A 24,928-nucleotide genomic window follows, 5' to 3' on the forward strand; every position below is an offset into this window, starting at 1 on the left:
TAAAACCTAAAGTGTGTTGCGGGCCTAATTTGCATACAGATATCTGCAACCCCAGATAGCAAACTGACATTGAATCAACGTGGAAAAATGACATTGAAACAACGTTGATCTGGCATTGTTTTGCTCATCGAATTAACGTTGAACCAACGTCAGACGCGCCATTCTTCAAAACTAATGGAAAATCAACATGAAATCAACGTTGTTTCAACGTTAGAAAAGCAAACCAATTGCAAACCAATTACCAATTTTCTTTGAAGAATGGCGCGTCTGACGTTGGTTCAGCGTTAATTTGATGAGCAAAACAATGCCAGATCAACGTTGTTTCGATGTCATGAGAGACGTCTTTTCCACGTTGATTCAATGTCAGTTTGCTGTCTGGGACATCATTTCGCCTAGTCAAAACTCCAATTATCTGCAATTACATTTTGGCAAAAGGAAAGTTACAGATATCTCAAATTTCAGATCAAATTTCAGTTCAAGATATCTATAACTTTTTTGAATCTACAATTCAATTATGACTATCCCTAACTCCAGTTTGAGATATCTACAACGTTATTTTGACTAGTCATAATTCCAGTTACAGATATCTACAACGTCATTTCGCCTAGTCAAAACTTAATTTAAGATATCTGAAATGGAACATGTAGATATCTTGAATTGAGGTTAATTAAAAATATCTTGAACCGGAGTTATGACTATTCAGAATCAAATTGTAGATATCTCAAACTGGATTTACAGATATCTACAATTGAGTTGCAGATATCCATAATTCACATAGTGGATATCTCCAACTGAATTGTAGATATCTGTAATGACAAACCCCATACAAATGGCAAAAGTGATGTCATTTGTCCTAGGAAGAGCTTCTTTGTGGATATCTGAAATAACAATTACGGATAGGAAGAATGTAGTTGTGGATATCTGAAATGTTCTTTTTGACTAGGCAAAACTGAATTACAGATATCTGTGACACATATCGAGATAAAACGAGATATTTATGTTGTTAAAACGAGATATGTCGTTATAACGAGAAAAGTATGTCGTTTTAACGGCATAAGATCTCGTTATTACGACATAATTGAGGGGGGAAAATAATATGCATGTGGCAGCAATGCGTCACCGTAATGTTATGCAAATCATGAAGAGACAAAGTGAAATAGATTATAAAGAGACTATTAAAACAAGACAGAGAGGTACAACACGAAAATATCATTCAGAAATGGTGTGGATCCTTATGCAGTAATGAAGGAAGCACTGAGCATCGATTATGCAGCTTTGCCTCAGATACAGTATTTTCATGTCTACCTTTATCTGGTATTGGCTATGATTTTTTACACATGTGAGCAATTCCGAGCCTGGAAATGGCGCTGGGTCTGCAAATGCCCGTATGTTGTGACTGCATGTGGGAACTATCCACGGACAAGTTTCGGAGCTGACACATGACAATCTATTTTAAAAAGACGCTCATCATACAGTGTGGAATTAGAGATGGAAGCAAGCACATTTCAGCAGTCTCTTTATTCTATAACGGTATCTATCACTTTATATCACGGTAGTTTCATAAAGTATGTCAGATACTTTGTGGTAAGCTAATAGCAACCAAATTCAGAAAAATCAGATGTATAACTTTCCAAACAACAACAACACCAACAACAAAAAATCAGGCACAAGTTTTCTAAATTCCTACTTCTGAATGTAACATTGGCTCCCTCTGCTGGTTGCTTTTAGCAAAAAGGAGCTAGTAGCCTATATAAATACATTAATGATCAATACTCTAATAATTGCTAAATCACATCATTTACCATTGCAATTATTTGTTGGAATTGTATTCTTGATCTAGATGTTGTGAGATTTCAGTTTTCGACAATCTTTAATCAACACTATCGGTGGTGTGATACGCGTATGTAGTGAACTGTGTTTAAGCTAATGGACGTGCATACAAGCATTTATCTGCATCAGTGCATATATATATATATATATATATATATATATATATATAGTGATTAAATGATAGGACCGGCCTATATTAGTCCAATTATCACGCTATTTTATTTTTAAGATTCAGAAAGAGACTAAAAAGTCTCAAAAGTCTTGTGGACAACTATTCAGTATGTGTTAATTGGCCTTATTGCAGTGACGATTTTTTTCCCCAAAACTTACTAACCACGCATAATGTTTTTTTCTATAAAATGCAAACATGTACATCCATTTTGCTCACATATTATTGTAGCAGAGTTTGTGCTGAATACAGAAAAAATGCATGTTGGCCAATGGTATGCTGTAAGTAGCTGAAATAAGCAAAAATGTCAGGGCATGTTAAAATATTTCAAGGGCCCCAAAAACACCTCAGACACCAGAGGGTTAAAATTGTGTCACTGTGAACTTCCTCTGGATCAACATCTTGGCTGATCAGGTACCACATAGTGTGACTACTTATGGCGCTTTCCATTACCAGTACCAGCTCGGCTCGACTCGGCTTTAGTTCCGTTTTCCATTGCAGACAGTACCACCACAAATAGTACCCGGTCGTCATAGCGACGCCTTTCGTTCCTCGTTGCCCTATCAATCTCTCGCAGGATCCTCTCTTCGGCCACCAAACAAGGAAAGTCTGCACCTCCTCTTTTGACCACGGCGTATTCTTCCGAGTTGCCATAATAATAGTAGTTAGTTTAGTAACTATCTCTGGCCAAACTATTTAAAAATAGTGGGGTTATTCTGGATACTCCATCTGGCGCGTGTAATGATGACGCATTGAATGGTGACGATTCTCTCTGACCAATCAGCAGTCGGCATTGTTTTCACGTGACATTTTAGTATCGCCTTAGCTCGCTCAGAACCTTGCCAGAGGTGGTACAAAAAAGTACCCAAAAGCAGGAACAGGTACAACTTTTACACAGTGGTAAACCAAACAAAGGCGAGCCGGGCCGGGCCGAGTCGAGTCGAGCTGGTACTGTGTAGTGGAAAAGCGCAATTAGTGAAGTAGACCAATTTGACTAAAACATAGCGGTTCCCAGCCTCTGAAATTGAAAAGGCCCCAGGATGTTGACTCGGGTGTTGGATGTTGGAGATGTTGAACTGGTCCATGTGGTCACTGCATGGGACCTTTTCAGGCTGCATCGCTGCAATGATAATGGAGCTCCACATCCTGAAAACACCCTGCCCAATGGTCCCTGCCCAGCCAGTAGCTACTTGCATCAGGGTAGGGCCGTCTCTTGTAGCTGTTGCAATTCATGTCATTCCAGGAGAGCCCAGTCATCATCTTCCTTGGCGCCCTGCCACACCATCTTCTTTATCGTTTCTTGCTCCTATTCCTTCAGCAATAACACAGTAGCTGCGTTTACATGGACCCTTGTAATCGGATTGACGGCTCAATCCGATTGAGCTCGATCCGACCAGAATTTCGATCGGATTGAGAGGGGTGGTTTACTCATTTTGTAATCTGAGCGAGAGAACATATAAACACTTGATCGTGTTGAAAACCGAAACTTAAAGGACTGCGCATGTTCAATGACGTTGAAATAGCGTAATGACGTATGACGCACGGAACGAGCTGTTCTTCCTGTTGAATAAAGTGTCATATAAATGAATGTTCCATTATTAAAAAATTCTCATTTCACTCAATGTCTGTGAAGTGAAGCAGGACAACGTCCCACCAGTGCTTGTTTTACATTCTCATCCACACACGACTTTTGGGCGTGGGGTTTTACTGCGTGATAAATACAATCAGCACGGCAAAACGGTTCATGCTCATCGTCTCCAAAACATGACCAGAGATGGATACAAATTAAGTCTGTTGTTTAAAACAAATACAGAACCAATAGACCCCTTTTGCGCCGACGTCACAGTTCCGTCACGGCGCTAGCTGGAGGCAAAACAAAGTGAAAACTGCAGGCGGCCAATGCAAAACAGCACAGATTCGGCTACATAATAAGGAGCTTAAATAATTGTTACTATTATTAAATGTCATCTTGTTGTGTTGTTTGGTGCAAGAATTTATTATAAATGAATATGCTGTAACTGGAACTTTTATTTCTAGAAAATATTCACATCATTAAAATCGCACTGTATGTCACTCTTTACATTGTCGTGGTCTCGGCGCTGGCTCGGCAGAACTGCGGATCGTACACCCAAGTCTTGTACAGGACCATATAGGCATCTAAAGATTTATATGCCGTCAGTTTCTCTTTACGATCGGTTTCTCTGTAAGTGTATAAGTCAGGTCACTCAACCGAGGTAACGTACGTTAATCCTGTCAGATCGTCCATGCATTGAGTGAGCGTGTAGGCGGCTACGGGTCGGCCAATGTGGTTCCGTCCGTTAAAAATAACTTTTGAAAATAACAATCGCGGTCCTGGACACTGAGTGACCTTACACATTAAGATAATATCGGATTTTCTCCAGTCATTGTTAAAAAACAAGCTAACAATCCTTGCTAACTAGCGTTAGTGAATGCGGCCAGATGGATCTTTCTGCCTCCACCTAAGCTCCGCCCACAAAAAAACGTCACCATGTTTACCAACTGTAAAAGGGTCTATAGGGGAGAATAGTTATGCTTATGCGTGAACAGCGGCATATTCGTGCAGTGCGCGCATGTCAAAGAATCAATTCCGATTTGACTCTTGTGACATAAACGCGCACATCAACCCGATCACTTTATTTATCATTCATGTAAACACCTTGATCGGATTCATCAATCGTATTGATTTCAATCCGACTGCGTCCATGTAAACGTAGCTATTGTCACCTCACACTGGCAAAGGGTCATTTGGTCCCATGCTGTCTAACAACTCAGTGCTTTATTTTGAAGGTGTAATCCTGAAGGACCTCCAGCCATCAGGGCACCTGACCCTCTGGGTTTCTTAACAGCCAGAAAGGGGAAGCGTGGTCAGTCTGTAGCCGGAAACTTCTTCCTTAAAGGTATGGCCAGGAAATAGTGGAGCACCAAAAGCCTTCTGCAAGTGACACACCTCCTCTCAGCTTATATTGTCACATGCCTGGGATTGCACTGCGCCCACTTCCACATTTCTGACATCGGTGTCAACGATGAATGGATGCCCTGGGTTAGGATATGTACAGTAAGCACTGAATACCCAGTCAATGCCTCTCTTCGTAGGCATCATTCCAAAAGAAAGGTTGCTGGTTCGTCTGCTGGTGCAGTGGACTAGCGATTGTGGAGAAGTTTTGGATGGCGACCGGTACCTTGCTGCCAGCTCCGGGAACCTGTGGTGCTCTGTAGTGTTCTTGGGCACAGAACATTTTCACACCACTGTTACCTTCGCTGGTTCAGTGTCTACTGCGGCACTCACCACATGTGCCAGAAAGATGTTTTCTCACCGTAGGAGGTGACATTTCTTGGGCTTAAGGTGTTGACCGATTTGGCAGACGACAGGAAATACACCAGTTACTGTAATCTTAGGCAGTTTTTGGAGAAGTCTGTTAGCTCCTTGGAATAATTAGGGCATGCACTCCTCCCCTCCCATCCACAAAGCGATGGCCTAGTGGAGCAGTTTTATCTGAACTATGTCCAACCAGCTGGCTATTGTGAACACCAGCGTAACTGGGACCGTCACCAATCTTTTGTCCTGTGGTCCTTTTGGACAGTGGTCTAGGGGTCTAAATGCTGCACACTGGCTGGCATATTTGGACAGCAACTTTGAACGCCTGTTAGGACTCCTCTTGAAGAGGTACCAGGGGTATCCAAGAGTGGATTACTTGTGCGATTATGAGACATTCAAGTAATCAATGACCAACATGAGACCATGGCAGCCTGCATGATAACAATGACTTTGTATCTGGGAAACAAGTTTGGGCTTAGGTCCCCAAGAGGAAGGGTCACTCTCCAAAGCTTTTTAGTCACTGGTGTAGCGCAATGCATGGTATTGGTCAAGATTTCTGATGTTGGTACTGGATTTGGATAGGAAGATGATGGCGACAGTCAGTAGTGACTTACTATTGTTCGTACTTTGAACCTAAGGGGTACATTTCTCTTTTGAAAAAATGTTAGAGTGGTGAGTTGTCTGTTGTAAACTTATTCTGTCATCATTCAGAATAAAATATTTAGTGTGACAAGCCATTGTTTTGTCATCACCAAGACATTTCAATATATGAGCCATAAATCATCTATCAAAAATGATATAAAATATATAACATATTTTTGTGAGTGTTCTTATCTATTTTTAACCGTGGTTGATGGTAAAGAGTGGAACTTGAGTGTTGAAATGTTTAACTCTGTCTCTGAGTATTTCAGGGTTGAAGAGTTACATACCTACAACAATCTCAAACTTGTAAAGTTTTCCACCTGGACTTTTTAGTTTTATTAAAAGTGAGAATAGTTTGAACAGAGACAGATTCTATAACTTCAATGAAATGATTTTATATAGACTCTAAACACAGGCTGCATAGGAAAAAAAAAAAAAACCAGCAGAAGTGCGATTTAAACACATGGCATAATGGGACAAATATTGTATTGTATTAGCAAGCAAACGATTTTTTGGTCAAAACCCATCAGATGTATTTATAAATGATTGTAAAACATAGAAAAACCACACACCAACTTAAAAAAAAATGGAAAAATGAATTAAAAGTAATCCCAAGAAACACTCTAAATATACTGTACACAACACTAAAGACGCATTATATTCACTGAACACAAACACCTCAAAAGCTCTGTGTAAGAACCGATTAATTCCGGTACAGTTAAACTAAATGTCTTTGGCTATATCACGCGATTGATTTATATGAATGTTTTTAAAATACACAGTAACACAAAAGCTCAAGTAATTCAGGAGAATGCACAGTAAGACCATCCGAGTAAACTCCAAAATATTCACATCAAACTTTCTTCCGTCAGTGACTTGACGTGTAGCCAAATATGGTGTCCAAATATACTCTGAATTTGTGCTCTGCTTTTGAGCCATCCAAGAGCACACACACACACACACACACACTGAACCCACCACCTAGATACAAATGGTGTAATATAGCAGCTCTTTTTAGCACACCATCTATACAAAAGAAAATCACCTACAGACTGCCACTGGAATCTGAGGAACCCTACAGTATGCCAGATCACATCACAAAAACTATACACTAAAACAAAACGAGATCGAATCATTCCACAACTTCTCAGGAGAAGACAAAATCACAAAACTGCTATTCTTAAAACAACCACTTCATGTACATGCCCCTCTCTCATAAACATAAAGACATACCGTTTGCATTCCATCTCAGCCAGGACATATTTGTCCTTTTGCATAGTGCTTCTGTGGTTCAACAATATGAAATAATTTTTTCAGAGCCGGTTTTAAAAAAAAATTTAAACTTATTTTAATATTTTACATTGCAAATTTCCAATCTTAAAGGGATACTCCACTTTTTTTTTGGAAATAGGCTCATTTTACCACTCCCCCAGAGTTAAACGGTTGAGTTTTACCGTTTTCAAATCCATTCAGCCGATTTTATGATATTTAGAAGAATATCAGTAACCAGGCAGTTTCTGGTCTCATTGACTTCCATAGTAGGAACAAAATATACCATGGAAGTCAATGAGACCAGAAACTGGTTACTGATATTCTTCTAAATATCAAAATATCTGCTGAATACTTTAGAAAACGGTAAAACCCAACAGTTTAACTCTGGGGGAGTGGTAAAATGAGCCTATTTCCAAAAAAAAGTGGAGTATCCCTTTAAAGGGAGGCTGCCAAATTTCAAGGCTGCCAAATTCTCACGCTCTCACGCCACACCCCCGATTTCTCACACAGAAGTGTCAACCCGGTTAGTCAAATGCCTGAAAGATGAGTTTATTTATAGATCTCCCTGTTGAGCCACTCGTGATCGACTAGTTATACCGCAGATTAGCTAAAATATCCTGTAATCTAGAGCGAGCGTGCATGCGAGACAGATGCTCCAAAACATGTGCGTGAACACAGCAGAGAGGTAAGCTAGAGACCTTGTGTGTGCAGATGGCATCCTCCCCACCCCACCCCACACCCATACTGTTTAAACTCTAGTTCATAAGTATGGTTGAAGTATGTGGATTTTTATGTTGTTTCAGTTGTGGTGTTCATTGTAGTGGACATAAAAAACTTGGCTTAGTGGAAAAAATTCAGGTCTGAAGTTTTTCCCTTGGTGCGTGTAAGTCCAGCCAGAGAACCATTGTAGTAGACAAATGAAGACGCAACGACACCTGTGGCCGGCCATGTGCTTGAAGGATCGGCCTTTTGCTAATATAGAATCAATATGTAACTTTTACTTCAATGTTGAGTTGAAAACATGATTGCGGATGTTTGCCTGTAAAATGCTTCAAAGAGTTTTTTTTAAATGAATATTCTTAGGTAATAAACATTATACATTTGTGTTAATTGGTGTACATTTATGCATGAGACACCATGTGGCACATGGTGGGGGGTAATATTAAAAATTTTAATATTTTGAGGCCTAATCAACACAGGTTCGGAAGTTACGTTATCAATGCAAGGCAGGCAGGCTAGTGGTCACCAAGTAAAGAGGTTTCCCACTCGTTCCATGCAGCATCCATGGGCCAGGCAGCATCAGACTAGGACATTTACACTCACCGGCCACTTTATTAGGTACCCCATGCTAGTAACGGGTTGGACCCCCTTTTGCCTTCAGAACTGCCTCAATTCTTCGTGGCATAGATTCAACAAGGTGCTGGAAGCATTCCTCAGGGAGTTTGGTCCATATTGACATGATGGCATCACACAGTTGCCGCAGATTTGTCGGCTGCACATCCATGATGCGAATCTCCCGTTCCACCACATCCCAAAGATGCTCTATTGGATTGAGATCTGGTGACTGTGGAGGCCATTTGAGTACAGCGAACTCATTGTCATGTTCAAGAAACCAGTCTGAGATTATTCCAGCTTTATGACATGGCGCATTATCCTGCTGAAAGTAGCCATCAGAAGTTGGGTACATTGTGGTCATAAAGGGATGGACATGGTCAGCAACAATACTCAGGTAGGCTGTGGTGTTGCAACGATGCTCAATTGGTACCAAGGGGCCCAAAGAGTGCCAAGAAAATATTCCCCACACCATGACACCACCACCACCAGCCTGAACCGTTGATACAAGGCAGGATGGATCCATGCTTTCATGTTGTAGACGCCAAATTCTGACCCTACCATCCGAATGTCGCAGCAGAAATCGAGACTCATCAGACCAGGCAACGTTTTTCCAATCTTCTATTGTCCAATTTCGATGAGCTTGTGCAAATTGTAGCCTCAGTTTCCTGTTCTTAGCTGAAAGGAGTGGCACCCGGTGTGGTCTTCTGCTGCTGTAGCCCATCTGCTTCAAAGTTCGACGTACTGTGCGTTCAGAGATGCTCTTCTGCCCACCTTGGTTGTAACGGGTGGTTATTTGAGTCACTGTTGCTCTTCTATCAGCTCGAACCAGTCTGGCCATTCTCCTCTGACCTCTGGCATCAACAAGGCATTTCCGCCCACAGAACTGCCGCTCACTGGATGTTTTTTTCTTTTTCTGACCATTCTCTGTAAACCCTAGAGATGGTTGTGCGTGAAAATCCCAGTAGATTAGCAGTTTCTGAAATACTCAGACCAGCCCTTCTGGCACCAACAATCATGCCACGTTCAAAGTCACTCATCACCTTTCTTCCCCATACTGATGCTCGGTTTGAACTGCAGGAGATTGTCTTGACCATGTCTACATGCCTAAATGCACTGAGTTGCCGCCATGTGATTGGCTGCTTAGAAATTAAGTGTTAACGAGCAGTTGGACAGGTGTACCTAATAAAGTGGCCGGTGAGTGTACATCGTCTAATGACGAGGAGGAAATATGGCACAGAAACGGATTTTGGATTTTGGATAAGAACACTAGTACAACGGAGAGCAGCCTGAGTGAGGAGACTGTTCGCCCGCCTCTACTTGCATTTGCACCGGTAGCTCCAGCACCCGCAACCAAACTAGCGTGATTAGATTAGACGAGCACTTCAAGCCAACATCCAGTTTCAAATATCCTGCATGGCATTGTAATGAAACGTTCTTGCGTTCTGTGACACCGGCTTCGTTTACTAGATGGCAGTGGCTGCATTATGTGAAAGAGGCTGGTCATATTTTTTTTAGATTTGTTTGCCTGATAGCAGTCAGACAAAAAGTCATACCTAGATCCAAATTTAAGAAAGGCAACCCCTTCATGAATGCTAGCTTTTCAAATTGGCGTAAAGCCACTGAAAAATGTTTACGAGTATGATAGATCAACGCTGTACAGCGGTTTAAAAACAACGAGTCATTACAAAAGTTGTCCGCTTTGGATAACGTCCGTCCCATAGATGGTTGCTAATCAGGCACTCATGCCAGAAAGCAGGCTACTGCCCGACACTGTTTGGAGCTTCTCTTCATGACCACCCGGTTTCTTGACAGCAAAGGAATTGCCTTCAGGGGCGAAAGCAGGCAAATGAATACTGAATGAATTGATGCTGGAGCGCACCTATGATCTCCCTGAAGAAAGAAAGTGGATAGAAGGAAGAGACAACTGGATGTCAGACACTAGCCTATACAAAATGATATAATTGAAACGTTTGCTCATGTTATCCAGAGGGAAATTGTTGCCCTGCCGATTTTATGACCTCACAGCTGACGGTGCAACTGACATTAGCACCACTGATCAGTTATTCTGCAGTCTGAAATATGTTGACAGCAGCTTGGAGACTCGCATTGTGTTTTGGGGATTTTATAACGCCATGGACCGAACTGGAGAAACTCTTTTTAGTTGCCTCAAGGATATTTTTTTAAGACTAAACATCCCCATTGAATGCATCGCAGAATTTTGTTTTGATGGAGCAGCTAATATGTCAGGGTGCAGCAACCACTCACTGGATTTAATTCTCGAAGAAGCTGCGCGTGAAGTTAGTCTTGCGGCCAGTACTTTGAACTTTGTTTCATCTACAATAAGAGAGTCAAAGCGAAAACAGCTCTACCAATCGTTTTTTGGCTGTGACGAGGTTGCTGTCAACATCTTGGGCCTTTTCCCAACAAGGTGGTGTATCCATGACATGTCCATTAAACGCATCACTGCAGCTTGCCCCACTCTCCTGACTACACTGCACAAGCTGAAGGATGACAAGATTGTCAGGGGGAAAGCAGAACAAAGATTGGGGGATTCTACAAACAGGCTTTAAAAGGGAGAACATTTTTCGGTCTTTTATGCTGCCATGCCCTGTTTGAGCCCTGTTAAGCAATTGCCACAAGCCTACAGAGTGGCACAGCAAGTGTGCAGTGTGCACTGGAATGCACATATAGCCACTCTCCGGGATGATGCAGTTGTGGACGAGCTGATCCGCAAGGTTGAAACCTGCGCATCAAAAACCTCCCTGCCAGACACCACCTCCCCTCACCAAACTAGAGAGCATGTGGCGCATGGCGCACAAACAGTGGATTGGCGACATAGCGTTTTCGAGGCTATTGATGTGATATCGACAGAGCTGGACAGAAGATTTGATCAGGTCAGTATGCATCTTGCCGCAAAGCGATAGAGGGCTGCTATCAGTGCAGCGGAAGGAAGGAAGGAAGGAAGGAAGTAGGTAGATAGGTAGGTCGGTCAATCTGGATTCCCTTCAGCTCCCAGAGGAACTTGACACAGACCCCTTGAACTCCAGCTCAAAATACTTAGGCCAAGCATCGCCAAGCAGCTTGTCGATGTCACAAAAGACAGAGGGTCTAAGTGTGTCACAGTCCCAGATTTAGCATCAAGTTTGACAAAGCTCCAGCCACAAACAAGAGCCATGTTTTCAGAAACAGAAGAACTGAGTTATGAACAAGTTATCTCTGTGCCAACCCATCTCTGTGACCTAATCCGAGTGCACTTTATCCGCCTTGTGTCCTTTGCAGCACCATGACCCAGAAAAGACTTGCACACGTTTCGCTGATGCATGCGCACCCAGACAATTTGAACTCCCTGGACAATCGTCCAATCAATTCTCCACGACCCCAGAGCGCACCTCGACATTTGGACACCTGTAACCTGGGCACCCAGTCTGTAGCTCAGGTAAGAGCATGGTCCTGCCGCGCTTGTAGCATTTATTTTTTTAGACAACAAGTGGGATCAGCTTTGACTAGCCAAGTATTGTTAGTAGTGTTGTATAGTAGTGTTATTTTTGATCGTGTGTTCTTTGCATAATGGATGTGGAGAACTGTTAAATAATGTTTAAATAGTCAAAGATTATTTCCTTGTGGTTTGTTTAAAAAGGTTTAGTTCCCAAAGTTCCCACCCTTTCAAACCCGCCCAAAGGGGGTTGGAACTAATGCGCTAACAGACCTTTCACAGATCAGTGCCAGTGCGTTTGATTTCACCGGCAGAAACTTTTTGAAAATAAGGACGAAGGTACTGAATACGCAGACGGATGCATTATGGAGGATTGGGGTTAAACATAGGGTCAGCCATCTTGTTTTTTGGAAGCTAAGCTAGCTGGCTCTTGTTCTGTGGAGGAAGCTGAGTTGTAGGGGTTATCATCCCCTTTTTCTGGACATGTCTGGCCCCCTGCAGTCATGCTTTCTGCAGTCGCCATTCATTGTTTACATGCACAGCTTTTGTTTCAATCTAACTGAATTCATTCCGATTGGTGAATCTGAATGTAGCGTTTACATGAACGCTAAACAAGTGATCAGTTGATGTGCGTTTTAACATTACTAAGAAATATCCGCTCCTCCGTGAGAGATACAAGATCGGGGGGTCTCACAGTTATCGCTCATCGGTAATCACGCCACCAGCCTCACGCGGTTCTCCAACGGCCCTCAACTCGTCCTGCTCGCCACAGTAAACATAATGAATAGCGACTGTAGAACGCAAAAGCTGAATCCTGGACATTTTGGGCGATCTCGAAATCCCAGGCTAGTTGCCTAGTAGCCTAGACTTGTTGTTTAACGACTGCGCTCTGTTACCGGTAGGTGTGGCTAGGGTTGGGTATCGTTTGAATTTGAACGATTCTGATTCCGATTCCTTGTTTCGATTCCGGTTCCTAACGATTCTCGATTCCGATTCTTTTAAGAGGCAGGGTCAAAAAAGTTTAGCTAACCTTGCTAACCAACGGCCTTTCTGAAAGAAATAATCCTTTCTGAAGGAAATACTCCTTCTGTAAAAATACTCCTTTTGTCACAAATTTTGCATTTTGCCGAGATTTCGTTATTTTTGGAAAAGCGAAGCCACGCTTTGGATCGCCGAGGTAAGCTACTCATGTTCGACTCGCGTGGTTATGCCAACACTTCCGGTAGACACTTCTTCGTTGGTGTTGTTCAGCGGTTTCTTCTTCTGCTCGGCGGACTGTGAATATTGAAACTAGGAATCGAAATTTTAACTTTTGAACGATTCCGGGAAAAACGAAAAGTTAGTCTCGGTTCCAATCGATACTCGATTCTCGATACCCAACCCTAGGTGTGGCCTTCTAGGGCAGCAAAGCAAGTGACAGAACAGATGAATCAGGCCACATTTTTGTTGTCAAAAGTCTTTTGATCTTGTGTGTTCTCATGTAAACTTGTGCTTATGACTAGTACTATTGTGATTTTCAAGTTGAAATTGTACAGTATGTAGCGCATAACAGTGAAATATGTATTTAAGGTATAGTGGCATATTTAGTTTTTTGTTATTTGGGATAGGGCCATTTGAATATTTGGGCTGGTTTAAGCTTGTTTTATCCTATTCACATTTCTAGCCTCTCTTTTTTTTAACTGAAGAAAATTAGCGAAAATAATAGCGGTACATTACCATTTAGGGAACAAGTCCATGCTTGCTACATAGTAATGTATTTGTACTACAGCAGTAGAAAAACAAAACAGTTTAAAATCTAGAATCAGTTTCATTTTTAGCCATAGTTAAGCATGGAATGGTACTTTTTTTTACTAGTATTGCTTAGTAAAGGGAAAAATGCTTGGAATAGCATAACTAGCATGTTTGAACTTGTAGGGTACAACAGGGCTATAGCACATCTTAAGGAAAACATGCTTTTTGTTAGTCAAGGAGGGAGGTATGAACACACACACACACACACCTAATTATTGTCTTAATTATTATTAACCTAAACTTAATTATTAAGTATTTGTTAGCTTGTATCTGTTGTGGTTTATCTTTTTTTCATTTTGTGTCATCTTGTTGCATTAATATTTGTTATTTCTTTCCCTAAACATAGACTGGTGTAGAAATGCATTTGCATTATAAATACATTCACTCAGTTTCAAAACCAACATGCAACTCAGAAGGAGCACGAGCACAATGCGATCACAGCCACACACTTGTCACAAATGCCCACATAATATACGACATCAACGTTAAAAGCAACATGATTAATGGGACTCTCAAAAAAGAGGAAACGATATATGTGAGAAAATCTATTACTATAAATTCAATGAACTATTCAAAAACAATTAAGATAATTACTTACCGAACCGTGACTGGAATCTGTTGTTTAAATGACAGATCATGTGCAAAAACCACCGAAACTGAAAGCTACTTTGACAAGAATCACTTCCTTAGACAAATGTACAAATGGTTCCTCCCACACAATGATAAAGGTCTGTTTACATGCCATATCAGTCCAGTGGTTTTATAAGTGACATATAAAGAGTATTTTCTGTCAAGTCATGCCTTGGTCACATTTCACACCAGAATCAGAAAGAAAAGCACATTAACTTAATTTATCATTAACTACATCTTAATCTAGATGCTCACAAGTTTTTGAAAAATTAGTTAAAAATTAGAAAAGAAATTAGTTGATCTTTTCCCACAAACATTCCTCTGTTGTCTCATGCTTTTTTCAGATCCTTTTAATGCATTCCCAGATGGGAAGAAAAAAAAACAATGTTCCACATTTCCTACTTCCTCAAAGTTTATTGGTCAAATAATCTGCTTGTTATGCATATTCATTTATCATAGAAAAGACTTGTACTTCTGTTTACCATGTATATGTTTTTACCTCAAAACCATATTTGTGGAAGTTTTACTCTTTAGAAGACTGAAACGTGTCCACTTTAACATAATTGAAGATGAACAGGAAATTATGTGGCGTAAGTGCATCATTCCTTATGGATTCCTTCCATCAGATAACTACATTTCCTTGCATATCAGTCAAAATCAAACCCCCTACATGGCTCGAAAGCTTCATTTGTCCCGTTACATTTAAGATTTCCCTGTAAACAATCATTCTGTTGTCCTCCCAAAAATACTCTTTTCATAATCATTGTAAATCGAGTAGAACAAAACTAGAAAGCCTGGTTTCAATATATTGCATAATACATGTTCCACACAAAAAGTTAAAATCAGGGTTTGAAATGAACTTTTTCACTCACCAGCCAATTTGGGTACTACATTTTTTCAGTGACCGGCCATTGAGAACTTCTACTAGCCAAAACAAAATGATCATTAATAAATTAGATTATCAAAGTTACATCTTGGATTTAAATATATTTATTATGAAATCGGATTTTGAATCATTGAATCGCCTTTAGCCTTTTGATAGCCATTTACCATTCACGCATAGCGATAAAATTAAATAAAATAATATTCACTGTGACTTGTCTTGTAATTTTAACTGTTATTTAACTGAAATTTAAATGTTAAATTTCTGACTGGCTGTCAATTCATGCCTCTTTCAACAGTATTGACTGCAAATGCTTCTTCAATAGAAGCCACGAGTTTACCTGTGCATAGCAATAAAGATGTTATAGGGAGCTTTTTGCGCTAAAGTCTTGGATATGCAGCATTCATGAGACTGGGTGGGAGAAGGTGGCCTCTTAGGACTCCTAACACTTTGTAGGCTACTTGCATTCTCAAGTTCAAGGTGGCAGTCCAAAATAATGAATCTAATCACCATACAGGCAAAAGTTCACTTCAAGAATTAACAAAGTGGCATCAATGAGTTTGAATTACTGTATTTGGGGGGAACAAAAACAGCCCAAACATAAAGGCAATCTAGGCTATATTATTATGAAGCAAAATACTTTTTCACTAGAGAAAGCATTAAGAAAGCCTTGGTCCCTCTACTTGGCAAATGGAGTCTTGGGATTGGATTTTATATTCACCAGTGGGCTGCAGATCAATACGGAGACAGAAAATATTCAAGCCAATTCCCAACAAGGACTATCCTTTCCAGTTTGGACAAGCTAGCATTTCCTCTAGAGGAATCCAGCATCTGAAAACAAAAGCACAACATAAAAATAAAGAGTGAACTCTCACATTGTTCAACTCTTTTCCTCCACAGCAAATGCCAGGGATGTTCAGTGATCAGATAACGTGGATGACAAAACTAAGCACAGCCCACTTACCACCTGAGGGAAAGTGTCTCCTCTCAGAGAACAATCCTCAAGTCTGCATCCTCCATCTTGGAAGAACAACAGTACTCCAGCATTGTCTTTATACTGTCCGCCATGTACCCATCAAACAGCGTCCACACCGATTAACCCCAGAGAAAAAAGATGTGGTCCAAGAACATGTTAAAAAATACCTATACAGGCCTAAAATAGGCCTCACCTTTTTCCTGGTCCCAAAGAAAGATCCCAGCCCCAGCCATCCGGTCCTGCTGAGCCATTTCCGGCGCTGGTCACAGACCCGCCTATCAGACAAGTGCGTGTCTAAAAGTGAACTGGAACGCAGCCCAGGTGTCCTTTGGGGAGTCGAGGAAGGAACTCGAGAGCGGCTCACTGCAGTGCTCATCCTGGAGAGTTGCTGTTCCAACAGCGCCCTTGGCCAAGGCCAGTGCTGGTTGAGGGCGGACCATACCACAGACAGAGCAGAGGTTGCTGGGGCTTGGGAGGGTGTCATAGGTGGACCTTACCTTTCTATAGCAACGCTCTCCCACATATTAAGCTATTACAAGTGCGCTTATTTCCATCATTGGTATAAGTAGCAGCGGGTGGAATAGACAAAAAATGTGCAGTTTTTACAATCTTGCTGACAACATTTCTTTAGTCATTCGGCAGTCTTGCAACTTGAACCCCTGCAGAAAATCCACCCTTAAACTATCTGGGATATTTTTCTTAAAATATTGACAGGGTTAAATTGGCATAAATGGCACCCGAATTTATTAACCGAACTCTAATTGTTTGTTCATTTTAAATGTATTTATCTGGCCGCCACAATTACAAAGTTCTGAACCTCAAAACTTAAATCACACAAGACATTTCGCTACAAAATGACACGTGGTTGATGATCTTAAAACACAAACCAGTATTATATTTCAGCATAAACAATACTTTGCTAAACAGGTACTGTCTAATCTAGTGAACATTTACAATTTATTTATGACTGTAATCTCGCACATATAGGGTAAACTCAAGTGTATACTTTACATTTTGGACAACCAATTATTATTAATTTTTTTGTACATTTACATCTTGGTTATTGTTTTCTTTCTCACATTTAGATGCTGGAGAAAAAAACAGCCAGGCTGAAGCATTCAAAGTGGACATTTCTGTTGACGCTCAATAATCTAAGATTGGGATGGTCGAAAGAGCAGAAAAACCAAATCAGAAGGAACTGATTTAATGAATGTGTCAAATTGAACAAGCAATTTTCATTACTCACCTTCATGTCGTTCTAAACCTGTTAGACTTTCGTTCATCTTCCAAACACAAACTAAAGGCAAGGGTATCTCCTTGATTTTCTTAATAAAATCCTACTTTGAGGTTCTGTTGATAAACATGTTTTACATTTTGTGAACATATTCCACTCTTGTGCTAAAATTAGTAACAATGTTTACTTACGGACTGGTTTTCTGTTGCATCCCATGTAGGTTTTCTCTTAGTTTTGCACTCCTCATATTTAAATAACAGCCTGTTTGCAAGGCCTACTGTTCACTCTGACATTCACAAAACAATTGTGCCTCACAATATACTGACAATAGTTATAAGATACACAATAAATTATGTATGTGAGCAACAGTTTGTCATGAACATTATACCCGCAACACTATAGTAAAGGGACACCGTTGGCGGAACTAGGATGCAGATTGAATAACACGCCAAGGTGATGGGAAGGTAGGTGATAAAGTTTCTGTAAATTTCCCTAATTAAACGTTTTTTTGAGCCAGACCAAACTCAACTAGGACTCAACTAAGCAACCAGTTCATATGGAAAGAACCCAGGAAACAGGGGCCGCATCTAAATTCAGGTTATGCAGAGAAAGCCAACCTGCCGCCACACAAATATCTTCCAAAGGAACTCCCCTAAAATGTGCATGGGAAGACGCGATACTCCAAGTAAGAGTGAGTTTTAAAGGGTTAGTTCACCCAAAAATGAAAATGATGTCATTAATTACTCACCCCCATGTTGTACCAACCCCGTAAGACCTTCGTTCGTGTTCGGAACACAAATGAAGATATTTTTGATTAAATTTGAGAGCTGGATCACAGCTAGACTCCTAAGGGATTGAAACTTGACGGCCCAGAAAGTCATTGAAGAAAATGTTTAAATATTCCATGTGACTACCGTGGATCAACTACAAGTTTATCCTAAATTAGTATAAGTTTATGCCTAAATTAACTAAATTAATAACTTTTTACAACAAAAATGAACCATCACTGAATTTATTTAAACTGGACTATGACTGTATTTTCTACTAGATCTGTTGTACTACCAAAACAAAATTTGTTCTAGTATTTTCATGTTGTCTCTGTAAAGCTGCTTTAAAAGTACTATATAAATAAAGGTGACTTGACTTGACTAGTACATTCAATGTATTTTAACTTTAAATGTAGTTTACACACACACACACAGACACACACACTGTCTAGTCTTGTTTACGACTAGCATCCAGTCAATCTCTACATAGGAGTAATAACCTGTATCTGCCTACCTTCATCATCCTTCTCCACAGACTCTTTTCATTGGACATCTTATCTTCATCGTGATTGCCTGATACCCTAGTGAAGGGAAACCGGAGCTTTCTAAAGCTTTGAGGCTTTCATCAAATTGAGCCAAAAAACAACCCCCCCGGTAACTTTCTTTTTAGTTACTAGTAGATTGTTAATATTGTGTTACTTATTGGCTCTAGTGTAGTTATTCATTAACGAAGGGACCGTATTCTAAAGTGAAGTCTCTTACCTGTGGATCATTTGTGTTTTGAGCTTCGGTGGTATTTTGAGGTTTCTCTGAAGTATTTTTAGATCTTCTAGTTGCGTCAATGCAGCTCTTCAGCAAACCTGAAACAACAGTGAAGAAACATCACTGAGACACTTCTTGACAGTTTAAACTAAGAGCAGATATGATATGGATGAATAATTCAGTGCAATTTTACAAACCTATCATGACAATGATCAGAAGCACATTCAGAAGGATGAATATGATGGTCATATTTCTCCACGGTATCTGCCGTTGTGGAGCGTCTTCTGTCTGATTCCTGTCGACCGAGTCTGTAAAATTCTTTTGAACAACGTCTGTAAAAGGTTTATAGTTCAATCTTTATTCAGTTTCAGTCTTTAACAGACCAATAAAACTATTATTAGATCTTTACTCAGTATATTCAATATGGACTCCATCATGTGGTTTATAAAGACATGAAATGATAAAATAACTCACCGCTGATGTCGATTTTGGTGCCGTTGCTGAATTTTAGTGGTTCACTAGTTTTCACACAATAATAAACTCCTAATTCATCAATGGTGATATTCTTGATGAACAGACGACTGTTAGTTTTCACTGAGTATTTGTGTTCATAGGTGATGTTTTCATATTTACCTCCTTCATATGTGTTGCTGTAAGTGCGTAAAATCAACACTTGAGGATCCGGTAATTTCAGTTTGTACCAGTAAATCTCCTCTATATCAAGATCACAGGTTATATTCACATCAGATCCTAAAGTTACTGGTGTGTTTGTTAGACTCTCTGAGGCTTGATACAACATGAACAGATCTATGACAGAAAGAAATACACATTTATTAAGATATAAAATCAAAAGAAAACTGATTTAATGAAATGTGTCATGAGAAACTCACAGATCTGCAGCTGTATGATCTTCATGATCCGATCCAGATGAATAATATCTGCTATAGTGATCATTCACACATCTCGTACTGTGAGAGGAAACTCAAACCTCGAACACACAGACGAGAGGAAGTCAGAGTTGGGCTTCTCTGAGAACATCATCTTTCTTAGATGTTTAAATCAACATCATATGTTGAAGTAAGTAATACTTATATATAATATAAGTATGCCAGAGCTACAAATCGTATTTCAGATTAATATTTAATATGGTTATCTGCATTCATGGCTGTGGGAAGAGGTTTTAAGTTGGGGGTGCTGTAGTGGGAGGTGCATTTTCAGGTGGAAATATTTATCATATTAATCTTGTAACCAGACTCCGTTGCACACAGCCAGACACGTACAAATAGTCAAGACAGTTAAACATGTCCAAAAGGTTATAACATATTCACAAAAGCAAATATTTATATTTTAACAGCACATATATATTAGCCTACGCTATTTAAACTTCTAGCTTTGTCATGGCACAGACACACACTTAGAGAACACAGCTAATGAGAACATAAAACAGCTTATGCATAATTAAAACGGTCCACAGGCTGACAGTGCACACAGAAATATCCAAATGAAGAGTTCAGATGCAAAAGCCTCTAAGTGCCATTTGAAATTTTCTCCTAGAATGATCATTTTTATCAAGCTTGCTTTTTAAGTTCAGTAATTTCACTTAAATTGCAATGAAGATTACCTATTAATTGTCATTTAAGTGAAATTACTGAACTTAAAAAGCAAGCTTGATAGAAATGATCATTCTAGGAGAAAATTTCAAAAGGCACTTAGAGGCTTTTGCATCTGAACTCTTCAAATATAGGCACATTTTCACTTTTTCAAAAGCCGAATTTGCACAGCACACAATAATATAACCAAATACATTTTTGCAGCAAAACTATCAGTGTGAAATTAATGCGTAATTTGTCTGACGTTAAACTGCTCATTGGAAGCTCATAATAAACCAAATGTTTTACCTTGAGCAGGGAGCCCGTTACATTACTCCCAATGTGGCTTGGCGCTCAGGAGTTAAGTAGATAAAGTCTCTCATGAGGGAATGGATGTCCAAAGCGTTCAAAATGTCTGTGTGGATATTCATTAGGGACAAGTGTGTGATTCTCTTCTGTGTCATGGTGGACCGTAACCATGTTTTAATCAGCGCAAGTTGGAAAATGATCGTTGGATGAGGCCACTGATATAGGCAAACACAGACACAATTGTATGAGTTTTTCAGCCTCACTAAACAGAGCTCTCGTTTGAGGATGGAGCTTAGATAGGCATGATACTGTACTATGGTGGTGCGTGGGTAGTAAGTTGTAGATTGAAGGTAATGAGGAAATGATCTGAAACGTGGAGAGGTTTCACCAAAATGTTGTCTGTGATGCATTTGCATGTGTAAACCAGGTCCAGTTGGTTGCCTGACTTATGGGTACCTGTGGTGATGAGCCGTTTGAGATCAAAGGAGGCTAGGAGAGAGATGAAGTCTGCAGCATACGGCTTCTCTAGATGAATGTTGAAGTCGCCAAAGACTACAAGTGGGATGTCATCCTCAGGGAAGGAGGAGAGCAGCACATCCAGTTCCTCTACAAAGCTTCCCAGTTGACCTGGGGGGCGATATATGACTACTGTGTGGATCTTAATGGGAGTTAGCATTATATTCAAATGAGTTGTTAGAGAAGCCACAAGGCTCACTTCACTAGCTAGATCTTGAAGCACCAAGTCCAGCGCATGGTTGTTACAGTGTACATATTGACTGGGGGTACAATTCTTTGAGGCAAGCCGGCACTCCTGAAAAGCACCCGGACATATTACTGGCTCCATTAAAGCAGTATGCTACAAGGCGTTCGATTGGAATGTCTCAAAAACACATCCTTGATGCAGGAGAAAAGAGTTTGTCCAGTGCTGTTCTGTTCATTATAAAATACTGAAAATGAACAGTGAGACTCCAGGCTGCCGTCAACAAATTGCAAATTATACGAGAACTACTCTGTTGTGCTCACGTGGTCCGTGTACTTTTTTCGTTCATTCATTATTCTATTTCGGAATGAAAGATGAAATTTAAAAAACTGTGCAACTTGGTTTTTTGTTTAAAAGAAAAAAATCAAAAATGGCTGTGTTTTGTTTTCCAAATGTATTGTTGTCATCAAATAATATTATTAGAAAATTGGACGACATTTCCGATCGTTTTTTTAATCTGTAAAATTTATTTGTGCGTTTATTGTATTTCAAATGACAAATGAGCCGGTGTTGTGCCTATTTTCGACCCTCCGCCTTGTACCAATACAAATTAATAAAACATCTCCAGTTGACTTTCAGACCATTCAATTTGTTCGTTTGTCAAGTGATCAAAGTGCTCGTTGCTGAAGTAATGGTTATGAATATAACAAGGAGACATTTGAATTGTTTTTACGTGTCATTGTTGCCCGCAAAGATGAAGTCGACAATGCTGATCGTGATCTTCGCAGTAGTGAACGTGCGAGAGAGAACTGCACATTTCATATGGATGGATTACATAAACAGAGAGCAGTCTGTTTTCTTTCGTTTTGGTGCGTTCCATCGTCAGTTCGTAAAGGATTCCATCACATGTGGTGTCACCCCTGAACGGTATCCCCTTGCTTCCCAGGAATCTGATTGATCTAAACAATAGTTCCAAAACATGTCGAGCAGTCTCCTGCTTTTCGGCAAGAGCATCCAACAGGAGGGCATTGATAGGCATATTACCCAAAGCAGCGTGTCTCTGAACTGAATCCATGTGTAACTTTGATCATTCATGTTCCTTGAAATTTGCAGGGGTTTACGCAAGTTTCCAAAGACATCTGACACGAATGTTAAAATGGTTAAAAAAATGGCCTGCATTTCAAAGACCCAATGGTCACCAAAGTGCTTTACATTTGCCTAACATTCACCCATTCACACACCGATGGCAGTGTCAGCCATGCAAGGCACCATCCAGCTCGTCGGGAGCAGCTGGGGTTAGGTGTCTTGCTCACGGACACCTCCAAACTTGGTCAGGTGGAACCAGGGACTGAACCACCAACTTTCTGGTTTGTAGACAACCAACCCAATCTCACGGGAATTCGTACGAATTTTACGAGGTGGCTAATTCGTAACAATTCGTACGACCTCACTCGTACGAATTAGTACGATTTTGCTAAATTGTAGATATTGTACGAATTAGCCAATTCGTATGAATTCGTACGAATGGCCTACCCCTGACCCCGCCCCTAAACATAACCGTCACGTGGGTTTAGACAAATCGTACAAATTCATACGAGTGAGGTCGTATGAATTAGTACGAATTAGCCACTTTTGAATCACTCGTACGAATTCGTACGAATTGGTCGTGAGATGGTGTAGCAACCACCTACATGAACCACTGCCGCCCCCAGAAAGGGTTGTCTGCCCTAAAACTTTTTTTCTATCCACAAGTTTCCTACGCCCCATGAGGCCTTGCGTCAAAAGTGGGCGCGACTTCCGGTTGGAAGTAAACAAAGCGCGATTTGACATGCTTAACACTTGTTCATTCAACAGTTGACAGTCATTCAAGTTATAGCGATCCAAACTAGCTAACGATGTGGGAACACAACATCAACGAAATTCAAAAGGGTGAAATAACAGTACCTTTACCCTCCGCAGTAGTTGATTGGGAGTATTATAATAACATTAATAATCAATACTCATCAAGGCATGGTGACAGACAGTTGTGTGAGCTGACAAACAATTAAAATAAAAAATACACACTTAGTCATTGTACTTTGGAGTTTATTCAAAATTATAAATGAATGTGCTGCTTGAATACATTAACTGGCACATTTGGTATTCTGTCAACACAGGCTTTGATCCTGAGTTTAGCTGTAACATCAGTAGCGAACAGCCAACCACATGCTGATAGAGTTTATAGAATATTAAGAATTTAAACAAATGTACACAGGAAGATTTGTCGTCTTTTGGGAGGTGATGGAAACTACAGTCGTTGGCAGGATCAGAGACGGGCTCTGGTAGGATCACTCAGATTTCGTTTTCAGCTTATGTTCAAAACAATCACGTTTAAGCCACTGAATTAGTTTAGTCCGGTTATACATATAACCGCGAACAGCACATGTTGTCCCTGAGCTCCGTAACGACATCTCTCATAAAGATTTGCGTCTTTAAATAGTAAAATAATTCTCCGAAAAACAGCTAGCCTCTTCGCTAACTAACACACAAAATACCATTGGAATGCTACTTCCGCCGCGTCACCGGAAGTTTCACCCACTTTATTTTTTACAGGAGCGCACCTCGGAAACTTGTGGATTGCTTTTTTAAGACAAGTAAAACACAAAACTCGATTGGTCTCAGTCACGTAATGCAGCCACTTCCATTTGTTAAACTAAGCTGGTGTGAATGCACGACTGAAAGTTTATGTTACAAAATGTCCACTAGGAAAAACAAAGTTAGATGGCTTGAAAGGCTCCTCAAATGCAGCTAGCGTGCTAAATATAACACCACAACCTTTCCTGTGTTCTCTGGACTTCCGTTGTGCTCTTTTTAGAAGCTGGTGTACAAAATAAATCCAAAATTCGTTTCTGTGCCATTATGATATCTAGATGCCTTCACTGTTGCAACGTGACATCGGTTGACAATGACAATGATCATTCACATTATTTTAATAATTAATAATTATTTAGTTTTGCTCAAAACTTCCTCCTGCATAAACTTCTTAGGTTAATATAGGTTTTTAATATGCTTATTTATTAATTTTTTTGCATCTGTCAGAGAGTGCTGTAATGTCTGCTTTTTCCAACGGGGGGTGCTGCTTACTTCACAGGTGATTAAACTATTCGACCTCTACTTTATCTCTTTATCCCTTATTCCAGAAGAGCCAGTCCGGCAAAACAAATATTCTTTTCAGTTATATTACATCTAAGGGAGTTTTACTTTCCCGGTCATCAATATATTTGTTTTTC

The 24,928-nt window shown here is 40.2% G+C and overlaps 1 protein-coding gene across 1 annotated transcript; it reads right to left on the minus strand.

Annotated features, from left to right (window-relative positions):
* Positions 1-17,806: 17,806 nt before the first annotated feature.
* On the minus strand, positions 17,807-20,589 carry LOC120479965 (uncharacterized). Its single transcript, XM_089119147.1, has 5 exons — positions 19,952-20,589; positions 19,536-19,868; positions 19,259-19,393; positions 19,062-19,159; positions 17,807-17,818 (listed from the first exon to the last, which is right to left on the minus strand). The coding sequence occupies exons 1-5, from the start codon at positions 20,013-20,015 to the stop codon at positions 17,807-17,809; spliced, it is 642 nt and encodes a 213-aa protein (XP_088975273.1). The 5' UTR covers positions 20,016-20,589.
* Positions 20,590-24,928: the final 4,339 nt, after the last annotated feature.

This window comes from Pimephales promelas, chromosome 2 (genome assembly GCF_988280905.1).
Source record: "Pimephales promelas chromosome 2, fPimPro1.hap1.1, whole genome shotgun sequence".
NCBI lineage: Eukaryota > Metazoa > Chordata > Actinopteri > Cypriniformes > Leuciscidae > Pimephales > Pimephales promelas.

Excerpts from the sequence above, each read along its gene's own strand:
- LOC120479965 (XM_089119147.1), bottom strand. The coding sequence starts at position 20,015 with ATGATCACTATAGCAGATATTATTCATCTGGATCGGATCATGAAGATC. Across the intron at positions 19,394-19,535 it reads CACCAAAATCGACATCAGCG|ACGTTGTTCAAAAGAATTTT; the intron begins GTGAGTTATTTT and ends AACCTTTTACAG. Across the intron at positions 19,160-19,258 it reads TCTGATCATTGTCATGATAG|GTTTGCTGAAGAGCTGCATT; the intron begins GTTTGTAAAATT and ends CTGTTGTTTCAG.